General features: G+C 37.1%; 2 protein-coding genes across 3 annotated transcripts; one reads left to right on the forward strand and one right to left on the reverse strand.

Moving 5' to 3' along the window:
- The first annotated feature begins 370 nt into the window (after positions 1 to 370).
- Positions 371 to 4,132, forward strand: LOC133858183 (MDIS1-interacting receptor like kinase 1). Its single transcript, XM_062293665.1, has 2 exons — positions 371 to 3,125; positions 3,561 to 4,132. The coding sequence occupies exons 1-2, from the start codon at positions 470 to 472 to the stop codon at positions 3,965 to 3,967; spliced, it is 3,063 nt and encodes a 1,020-aa protein (XP_062149649.1). The 5' UTR covers positions 371 to 469; the 3' UTR covers positions 3,968 to 4,132.
- Positions 4,133 to 5,251: 1,119 nt separating this feature from the next.
- LOC133857284 (auxin-responsive protein IAA11) lies at positions 5,252 to 9,658 on the reverse strand. Of its 2 annotated transcripts, none has more exons than XM_062292490.1 (5): positions 9,018 to 9,658; positions 6,738 to 7,075; positions 6,187 to 6,322; positions 5,695 to 5,756; positions 5,252 to 5,601 (listed from the first exon to the last, which is right to left on the reverse strand). In XM_062292490.1, the coding sequence occupies exons 1-5, from the start codon at positions 9,416 to 9,418 to the stop codon at positions 5,552 to 5,554; spliced, it is 987 nt and encodes a 328-aa protein (XP_062148474.1). In that variant the 5' UTR covers positions 9,419 to 9,658; the 3' UTR covers positions 5,252 to 5,551. The 2 variants fall into 2 exon arrangements, with proteins under 2 accessions (XP_062148474.1, XP_062148475.1); XM_062292491.1 differs by having other exon boundaries at positions 6,738 to 7,072; positions 9,018 to 9,656.
- Positions 9,659 to 10,069: the final 411 nt, after the last annotated feature.

Raw genomic sequence — 10,069 nt, forward strand, 5'->3', positions numbered from 1 at the left:
GACGGGGTCACATATTCACCGTGCGTCAATAAATATGTAAAATTAAATCTTAAGTATGAAATGGATCCTTAAAACAAAGAGGATCATGATGCAGTTGACCATGAATAACAGAAGAAGTGGAAGAAGAAACAATAATGCACCGTTTATAAGGATACATTCCCTCCCCATGTTTAATGTCGGAGAAGCTTCCAATAAGTCCAAACTTCCCCGTCATTATTTGCTGATTAACAGCTGTTGCAGAACCCAAGACCTCACGAGCCCTTGAAAAATAAAATGAAAGAAGCCAATCATTTAGTTTTTTGTTAATATTTATATATATATATATATATATACCAACTCATTTGCATTAATCAACTTCTTTCCACTCTAGCTTCCTCATAAAACAAACACTCACAGTACTCAGTTCTTTCATTCTGGCTATAGCTGTTTCAGCTAGTGGAAATGGTGGCAAACTGAGAAATTAAGAGAAATGAAGAACAACATGCAACTGATCAAAACCCAGTTGTGGTTCTTCTTCTTCTGCTTCATATACTGTTACATTGGTTGTTATTCTTCCGGTTCTGTTGCTGCAGTTGATGATGAAGTAACAGTTCTACTTTCGATAAAAGCGGGTCTTGTTGATCCATTAGTCAGCCTCCGGGATTGGAGATTGCCGGAGAATGCAGCTCACTGTAACTGGACTGGAGTGTGGTGCAACTCCATTGGAGCTGTTGAGAAGCTTGATCTCTCCTACATGAATCTCAGTGGCCTTGTGTCGGATGATATCCAACGGCTACAAAGTCTCACTTCTCTCAACTTGTGCTGCAATGCATTTTCTTCTTCCTTGCCAAAATCAATTTCCAATCTCACAGCATTGAAGAGCCTTGATATCAGCAATAATTCTTTTGTCGGAAGTTTTCCAGGAGGAGGCTTAAGAAGGCTAACAACCTTGAATGCTTCAAGCAACGATTTCTCGGGTTTTCTTCCTGAGGATCTTGGAAATGCTACTTCCCTGGAGAGCCTGGATCTCAGGGGGAATTTCTTCCAAGGCTCAATTCCAAAGTCCTTCAAGAACTTGCAGAAGTTGAAGTTTCTTGGCCTTGCTGGTAATAACCTTACAGGCAACATCCCGGGAGAGCTTGGGCAGCTTTCATCACTGGAGAAGATTATTCTTGGGTACAATGAATTTGAAGGTGAAATCCCTGCAGAGTTTGGAAATCTCACCAAACTCAAGTATCTTGATTTGTCGCCGGGCAATCTTAGCGGCAAGATTCCAGCTGAATTGGGGAGGTTAAAGCTACTAGAGACTGTATACTTGTACGGGAACAATTTTGAAGGCAGTATTCCACCAGCTATTGGCAACATAACTGCATTAATTTTGCTGGATCTCTCTGATAACATGTTATCAGGGGAAATTCCAGCTGAGATAGCTGAGCTGAAGAACTTGCAGCTCTTGGATCTAAAGTGCAACCAGTTGTCAGGTTCAGTTCCTATTGGACTAGGAGGTTTGACTCAATTACGGGTTCTTGAGCTGTGGAACAACTCTTTATCAGGCCCATTGCCAAGTGATCTAGGGAAGAATTCACCATTTCAGTTGTTGGATGTATCGTCCAATGCATTCTCTGGTGAGATTCCAGCAACCTTGTGCAATGGGGGCAATCTCACAAAGCTCATTCTTTTCAACAATGCCTTCTCGGGGCCGATTCCAGTTGGCTTATCGACATGTCTCTCACTTATCCGTGTTCGAATGCAGAACAATCTTCTTTCTGGGACAATTCCTGGGGGCCTTGGCAAACTAGGGAAGCTTGACAGGTTAGAATTGGCAAATAATAGGCTCACTGGTCAGATCCCAGATGATATGGGTTCTTCTACATCACTTTCTTTTATTGATTTCTCTAGAAACCGCCTCCAGTCTTCTCTTCCTTCCACCATTCTTTCCATTCAAAAACTGCAAACCTTCATGGCCTCAAACAATAACTTAGAAGGTGAAATCCCTGACCAATTCCAGGACTTTCCTTCACTTTATATGCTTGATCTCTCAGTGAACCATTTCTCTGGAAGCATTCCAGAAACCATTGCTTCATGTCAGAAATTGGTTGTTTTGAATCTCAGGAACAACCAACTGACAGGACAAATCCCAAAAGCAATTGCGATGATGCCCACATTGGCCGCTCTTGATCTATCCAATAACTCTCTTACTGGGGGAATACCAGATAATTTTGGAATCTCTCCAGCCTTAGAAATGCTCAATGTTTCATACAACAAGCTAGAAGGTCCTGTTCCAACAAATGGTGTGCTAAGAACTATAAACCCAGATGATCTTGTGGGCAATGCCGGTCTCTGCGGTGGTGTACTCCCTCCATGCCATGGAAATTTGGCATTCAAATCAAGCCATGGGAGCTTGCGCGCAAAGCACATTATTGCTGGATGGATCATTGGAGTTTCATCTTTTTTAGCAATTTTGTTTGCTCTTTTTGGTGCTCTGACTCTGTATAAAAGGTGGTATTCAAATGGAAGTTGCTTCGAAGAAAAATATGAAACAGGCAATGGGGAGTGGCCATGGAGATTGATGGCATTCCAGAGGCTTGGCTTCACAACTGCTGACATTCTAGCTTGCATCAAGGAATCAAATGTAATTGGTATGGGAGCAACTGGGACTGTGTATAAGGCTGAGATGCCTCGACTGAATACAATTGTGGCAGTCAAAAAGTTATGGAGATCAGAAGCTGATATCGAAACTGGAAGCAGAAATGATCTTGTTGGAGAGGTGAATCTCCTGGGAAGGCTAAGGCATCGAAATATTGTTCGGTTATTGGGATGTATTCATAATGACATCAATGTGATGATAATCTATGAGTTTATGCAAAATGGCAGCCTTGGGGAAGCCTTGCATGGCAAGCAAGGAGGAAAGTTGCTTGTAGACTGGGTTTCTCGGTATAACATAGCTCTTGGAGTTGCACAGGGGCTTGCGTATCTCCACCATGATTGTCACCCACCTGTCATCCATCGAGACATCAAGTCGAATAACATTCTGCTTGATGCAAATCTTGAGGCAAGGATTGCAGATTTTGGGTTGGCAAGGATGATGATCAGGAAGAATGAGACAGTTTCAATGATTGCAGGATCCTATGGATACATAGCTCCAGGTCAGTTACTACTTTTCAATCAAATTGTCTCTGATTTTATTTGCAACAGCAAGAAACTGGTTAATTGGCCATGCTGCTAGAGATATGAAACTTGTGAGATCCAAAAACATATCCTGAAGCTCTATTGATCTGTGAATTTCTCAGCACTTCAGGATGAGGAGCTAAATTGAATGGTTAGGGTCACTAGATAAGGCACCATAGTTATTAGAATATTTTTCAAATAATTAAATTCACAATTCGAACCTTGTTTCCGTAATTCATCTCTCATTTCAATTTAATATTTCACGTGGTAGGGGAGTTTGAGCCTATATACGAGGGAAATTTACCATTTCTTATCAATTTAATCTTTTATGATAAGTGGTGATTTAAGAAAAACACCTTACCTTTACTTGTTTGACAACTAACAATTTTAAAATTTTTGTGATTTCTCTGCAGAATATGGGTACACCTTGAAGGTTGATGAAAAGATTGACATATATAGTTTTGGAGTTGTTCTACTGGAGCTTCTCACAGGAAAGAGGCCATTAGATCCTGAGTTTGGAGAGTCTGTTGACATTGTGGAGTGGATACGATGGAAAATTAGAGACAATAAATCATTAGAAGAAGCACTGGACACCATTGCAGGAAATTGCAGGCATGTTCAGGAAGAGATGCTCTTAGTCCTCAGAATAGCTCTTCTTTGCACTGCCAAGCTCCCAAGGGACAGACCCTCCATGAGGGATGTCATCACAATGCTAGGAGAGGCAAAGCCTCGGAGAAAAAGCAGCAGCAATAATGATGGACTTACCACTAACAAGGAGAAACCAGTCTTCAGCACATCACCTGTAAATGGCCTTCTGTAGGAACAAAATTGTGTTCCCCCTTGGCTGTCATTTTGTTAAAATTTGTTCTTTTGTATGTAGATTTGTCTGTTAATGTTTGTAATCACCTTTTCATATTGGTGTCTAAAGATTAACGGGTATATGAAATTAGATTTTCCTTGCAAATAAAGCTCCATTTTTTGCTCATATGTTGTATAATTGTTAGTATATTAATTAAATATTAAATTCACCATTTTCTATCCATTTAAGCGAGCTTTTTGAATAAGTGACAATTTAACACAATATCGGAGCAAATGTTTTAAATTCGAACCTTGTTTCCATAACTTGTCTCTCATTTTAATTGAATATTTTATGTATTGAGTCTCACTTATGGTGTTTCCCAATTTTCTTCTATAGTTATCGTTCAACTCAATAATAGATAGAAAGTTTATAAGCACTCATAACCTTATTAAAGTTACGTTTGGTATGAAGAATGGATATTCCATTAAGAAAATAAATAATTTCTATTAAAAATAGAATAATATGGAATGAAATAGCATTATAATAGCCATTCCCATAAGAGTGATTATTTTTTGAATGTTAAATCATTATCATATGCTATAACACAAGATTATTTTATTCTATATTATTCATTTTTTCTAAAAGAATAACCATTAGTACCAAAAGAAACCTAAGGCCTTGTTTGATAAGGAAGTGAGAGTAGTAATAATAAGTGATAGATGTGATATAAAGTAAAAAGAATTTATATGAAAAAGTGAAAAAGTATTGTATTATAATAAATTTTTTTTAAATAGTAATAAAAAATTATTAACGTGATATAAAATTAGAATGTTTTGAAGTTAATTGTTTTTGAAAAAAATAAAGAGGAAGAGAGAATTTTCTCTCCCTTGCCAAACAAGCCTTAAAATTACCCTTCTCATTTGCTGATATTGGGAGAAAATTCATAGCAAACTCAACTAGACAAACATGAAAGATAGACAACTAAAATTAAATGTGGCACATATACTCAGATAACTCTTTACCATGAAATTAGACAAAATAATTTTTCTAACTCAGTCTATTAAATTGACATATCCTTAATTTTGTGCCACCGGTGAGTCATACACCCAGTGACCCAAAGACAAATAGATTCTGGAAAATAACTTCTGATATAACTAAAGCCTAGTAATTAGGCACAAGACAAAATCAAGAGATCCTCTATGCTTGCCTTTTTGGTAAATGCATCTCATCATCCATTCATTCTTTTTCCTTAAAGCCGATTCAAGTGTGCAGAAAGCTTTAAAACAAAAGCATTAACACACTGTATTTTCAGCAACAACAAACAATATTTACTGGACTATGCATTGTGTATAACAGTAAGACACTGAAAACTACAATTCCTGTGGCTTCCAAAAAAGCAGGGAGTGAACTCCCACGACAATAGTAACAAAAACAACTGAATGAAAAAATATACATATTTGACAAAAAGAGCAACCCAAAACAAACTAGGAGCCGTGGATCAATCATTACTTTTCAAAATGCTTTGACTATGCAGTATCCTTTTATCTCTTTTGTATGTTAACTTTCAAGCCATATACGGTGTGCTTCTAGTTCCGAAAACCAGGTCTAGATGGGGTTGGTTCTTTGCCTCCCATTCCTTTCTTCTGACCTTGGAGCTGCAAATTAGGAGTAATTTTTTAACAGCATGAGATCAAGTGACAGTGCAGCTTCAAAAGGTGAATCCTAGTGTTGAATGCAAATCTACTTACCAAGTCCATTAGCTTCAGATGTCCTCATAATTCTTAGCCTCCTCACAGAGCTAATAAACATCCTGAATGCAATTTAAAGAATAAAAGAAAAGAATTATGACAATCAGACCAGATAATATGACTTATAACAAAGACCAAAAAGTAGAGGATAAAATCACCAAGTGAACATAAAACTTGATAAAAGAAGACACATACTAAGCTAATAGTTCATTTCCCTGCCTCTAGATTATTTATTTATTCTTTTTTTAGCTATCATATGTCTCAACATTCTCTATTCTTCCATTGTCATGGAACATAAATCCTAGAATAAAACCGAGAATGTCCACTCCGAGTCAATGACCCTAAGGATTATGGCTGTGGTAATCCAAGGTAACACCCAACTGCCCAAGTAACAAATTAAGTACTAGTTGGACATGACAGAGTCACAGTAGTCAGAACCCTATCCTCATGAAAGAAATTCTTTAGGCTGATAATGAAAAATATTATTCATACCCCCAAGGAACATCTCCAACAAGCATCCAGTCTCCGTCTTTGTCTTCATACGTAAGCACAAACTCAGATGATCCATCCAGCAACTTTGATGGTCTAGTTGCTCCTACCATCATGTCATCTTCCTCTTTGCTTGATCCTAATCACATATTAATGCCACCAACACTCAGACAAAGTAAAATAAAATAAACAGACTACCACATCATAACCAACTACAAACAATAAACTCTAGAATCTAGATCAAATCAATGGAGGACTTGATTTAATGGAATTTCTTAGATTTGACATTTTGCTTCTATCTTAAATTACAATTTTTATTGCTTCAAGATTAATAAAACTTTCGGCTGTTCAGAAATGAAATTAAAAAGGAAAGGGTGCAAAATTCTCCAAGTTTTCTTTTAGCTGGATAATTTTGGGGGCATTACATCCCAATCCAGCTAGGGCACAATGACACAAAAGTTAGGAGACCTGGCTTTTGAGACCATAAAATAGTCCTTGAAGGGGTTCTTAACTCCATTCTGAAATTCAAAATATAAGGTATAAGAAGCACTCACGTATTGAATTCATTATTGTAGTGGATGTCTGGAACATATCCTCCAGTTTTTGCGATAAGGTTTCATAGCAACTGTGTGCACTCAGATCAACCTTCCTTCCAATAGGAATTCCATCCATATTCACTTTCACAAACTGAGTACTCCTTAACTGCCCCCTTTCTTTAGCATTACCATTGTTCTTGTCACCGCCATTGCCAGTTCCCTTTCCAACCACAGTATTGCTGTTTTTACTTTTCCCAATCAGTGGGTTGAATACTTCAGCAGCTGGTAATTTTGCTTGGTTGACCAAGCTATTAATTCTATATGCTCTTATAGGAGGCCATCCCACAACCTGACTGCTTTAAGAATTTAACATGAACAATCCCATCAGTGAAGAAACCGAAACTAAGATAAATAGGTTCCTGAAATGCGATCACTGAATTCACTAATATGTAACACAAGTAGAAAGATCCAACGTCAACAAAACATCAATACCAGAAGAATTAAGAAAAATAACTGTTTTGCATAAGATAAGATTTTTCTGATTCTTAAAGACAAGTGATTAGATCTTGAAAAGTGATGGCAGCAATTAACAGGCCCTGGATCCAGAAGCAAGAGGGCTCCTCTGGCATAGGCATGATCTGCCAACAATCTACCATACATAAAACTATCTAAAACGATAAAAATCTAGTACTCTAAAAAATTCAGATGTTACCAGATAACTTTTCAAACAACGTTGGCTGACCACTCTTGATGCTATCAAAATCATACAGTGGCAGTTTTGGACAAGATCAGGAAAGCCATTAGTTATGCTCCCTAACTGTTGCAAATGAAAGACATGAATGCGACAAGTCCAGCCAGAACAATAGTACTGGCCAATTGTATATACTATTGGTGTAGAAGCTAACTGTCTACATGCTAATAGTATAAGCTCGACAACAAATAGAAAGGGAAAAGTGCTAGTTTGGTCATATACCAACAAGAGGACAAATCAGTGACACCATGTTGTTCAAAAGATCAGCACTAACTGCTGATTAAGGAAGCTCCAGGCAAGGTTGAAAGCAAGACCTTGCAAGATACAATTGCAAGTCATTATTGTGGGGGCCAAGGGGCAACTTCCCACTGAATTTTTTGAAATTGTTATGCAATGATGAAATCTCCACATTCCAATGTGAAAGATAAGAAGATTGAACCCGTAACTGATATTTCAAATTTAATATATTTAAAAAAAAAAAATTACAACAAAAAAACTACATGACTGCAAAAACATAATCTCAAACTTTTTATGCCATCGAAATACTTTGTTGCTGTTTAATTCTATGTGATGCATCTACTTATTGGATCAATTAAGTGATTTGTTTTGATACACAAATTAAATGAGTATATGTTGAATCAAGATGTACAGCTGCTTAAGAAGTGTCCAGTCCAATAGCTTACACAGTAACATGCATGTAGGCCTTGTTTTCATGAGGTCAAACATGTATTATTAGGGACATAACCGTTTACTGGATTACTCAATTTTTTAGCCCAGTCAAGAGAAACTAATAGACACATTGTCGTTCTAACAATAGACACATTATTTACTGGTGTTTTGTGGGTTTTTGTTGCTTTGTGGGTTTTTCTTTTTCTTGCTCTAGTTAGGTGCTTTCCTTTGTATACTGCTGGTGTACCTAGGGCCCTTACGCTTTTTATAAAAATGTTCCTTTACTTATCAAAAATAAATAAAAATTTAAGGCCTATTAAATAGAATCAACATGTTGAGTAAATAGGAGGAGATGTAAAGATAATTACAAAACAAGTGAAGAGGGAATGGGAATTTTATCAAGCTTCCTCTGGGATAGATGCCCAAATATAATGTTATTGGGGGTAATTAGAATTGCAAATACAATCTCAGATAAGCGAATTCAATTATTTATGGGAATAAACACCAAATCAAAGGTAAGCAAAAGCCCCGTATGTTTTATGAGCATCAGATCCATCAAAATCAACTAATACATAATCACAAATCACGGAATTAATATGTGGCAGATAAACAAAGCCAGAAAAGAGGACTAGAAAAAAAAAAAAAAAAAAAAATAGTGGAGATATCCAAGTTATGAAATGGCAAGCTGAGTAAAATAATTTGATTAAAGGCACGTAAATTAGATAGTTTGAAACTACAAAAGAATAGAACAAGGCATTAAATGCAACCTTAAGCAAAAACAGTAAAGAAACCAAGAACCTAAACAATCATGGGTTTAAAAAAAAAAAAAATTCAAAAAAAAAAAAAAGGCATATCCTACAATCCTAAGATCTTATTACCTGGCACCATTAGCAACAGCGACAGAATCAGCACTCCTCTTTGTCCCAGCTGTAACATTAGCTCTGCTCAATGAAGAATTAGAACAAGAAGAAGAGGATGATGATGATGCAGATGAAGAAGCTGAAGTTAAAGAACCCAGATAAGGAAAATCCTTGGCCGTCAAAATCCTAGCATATTGACCTCGTGGACCTTGTTGGGTCCTGCAAGCACCACCAAGGCTCAACCCAAGACCCAGCTCAAGCTCGGACTCATCTGGGCAAGAAGAAGAATCCTCGGAGGACAAGACAAGGTTGTCCTCCTTTGACACGGTGGACATCGACCCACCACTCGTGATAGACCCTCCTCCTCCAGACACCGCTCCACCGCCACCACCAGCACCGACACCAGGAGCACCCTGCATTGAAATCTTCGTAGTTTGCGACTCTCTCTCAGACCCAGAAGAGATTTTCAAGAACAAAGACCAAGATCGATGCAGATTATAGACAAGGAGCGAAGGTTGGGAGGGTTTAAGAAAAAAAAAAAGGGGGAAGGAGACAAGTAGCAGAAAGAAGAGAAACGTGGGGCTTTGTTTGGTGGGTATTGGGAAAGGAAGGGAGGCAAAAAAGCAGAAAAAGGTTGGTGTGGTGGTGGTGGTGGAAAAGGCTTTGGGTACTGATTGTGATATGGCCCCACCTGTCTGGTTTATGCGCCTCCATCAACATTTGTTCTAGATCTTCCCCTCCCATTTTTTTTTTTTTTCTCTCTTTTTTTCTTTGTCTTATTACTCTTCTTCAACTCACTCTTCCTTGGAGATATTTCTCAGAAAAAAAAAAAAAAAAAAAAACAAATATTACAGAATTTAAAAGGGATGAAAAAAATGTTTTTTTTAAAAAAAAAAAATTTTTGATATAGATGAGATAAATAAAGACAAAAATTACACGAATCCTTTCCTGGCCTAAAAAATAATTCCGATAAAGAAAAAAAATAATGTTATTTAGTAGACTGATATACGATTGTCATATAATTTAATAATGTATCAGTGAAAATTAATCATTGGATTAACAATTATAAA

The sequence above is a fragment of the Alnus glutinosa genome, chromosome 14 (genome assembly GCF_958979055.1).
Source record: "Alnus glutinosa chromosome 14, dhAlnGlut1.1, whole genome shotgun sequence".
Classification (NCBI taxonomy): domain Eukaryota; kingdom Viridiplantae; phylum Streptophyta; class Magnoliopsida; order Fagales; family Betulaceae; genus Alnus; species Alnus glutinosa.

Coding starts and splice junctions, on each gene's coding strand:
- LOC133858183 (XM_062293665.1), top strand. CDS start 470: ATGAAGAACAACATGCAACTGATCAAAACCCAGTTGTGGTTCTTCTTC. Junction 3,126..3,560: donor CTATGGATACATAGCTCCAG/GTCAGTTACTAC, acceptor ATTTCTCTGCAG/AATATGGGTACACCTTGAAG.
- LOC133857284 (XM_062292490.1), bottom strand. CDS start 9,418: ATGCAGGGTGCTCCTGGTGTCGGTGCTGGTGGTGGCGGTGGAGCGGTG. Junction 7,076..9,017: donor GCTGTTGCTAATGGTGCCAG/GTAATAAGATCT, acceptor AAATTCTTAAAG/CAGTCAGGTTGTGGGATGGC. Junction 5,602..5,694: donor ATCTGAAGCTAATGGACTTG/GTAAGTAGATTT, acceptor CCTAATTTGCAG/CTCCAAGGTCAGAAGAAAGG.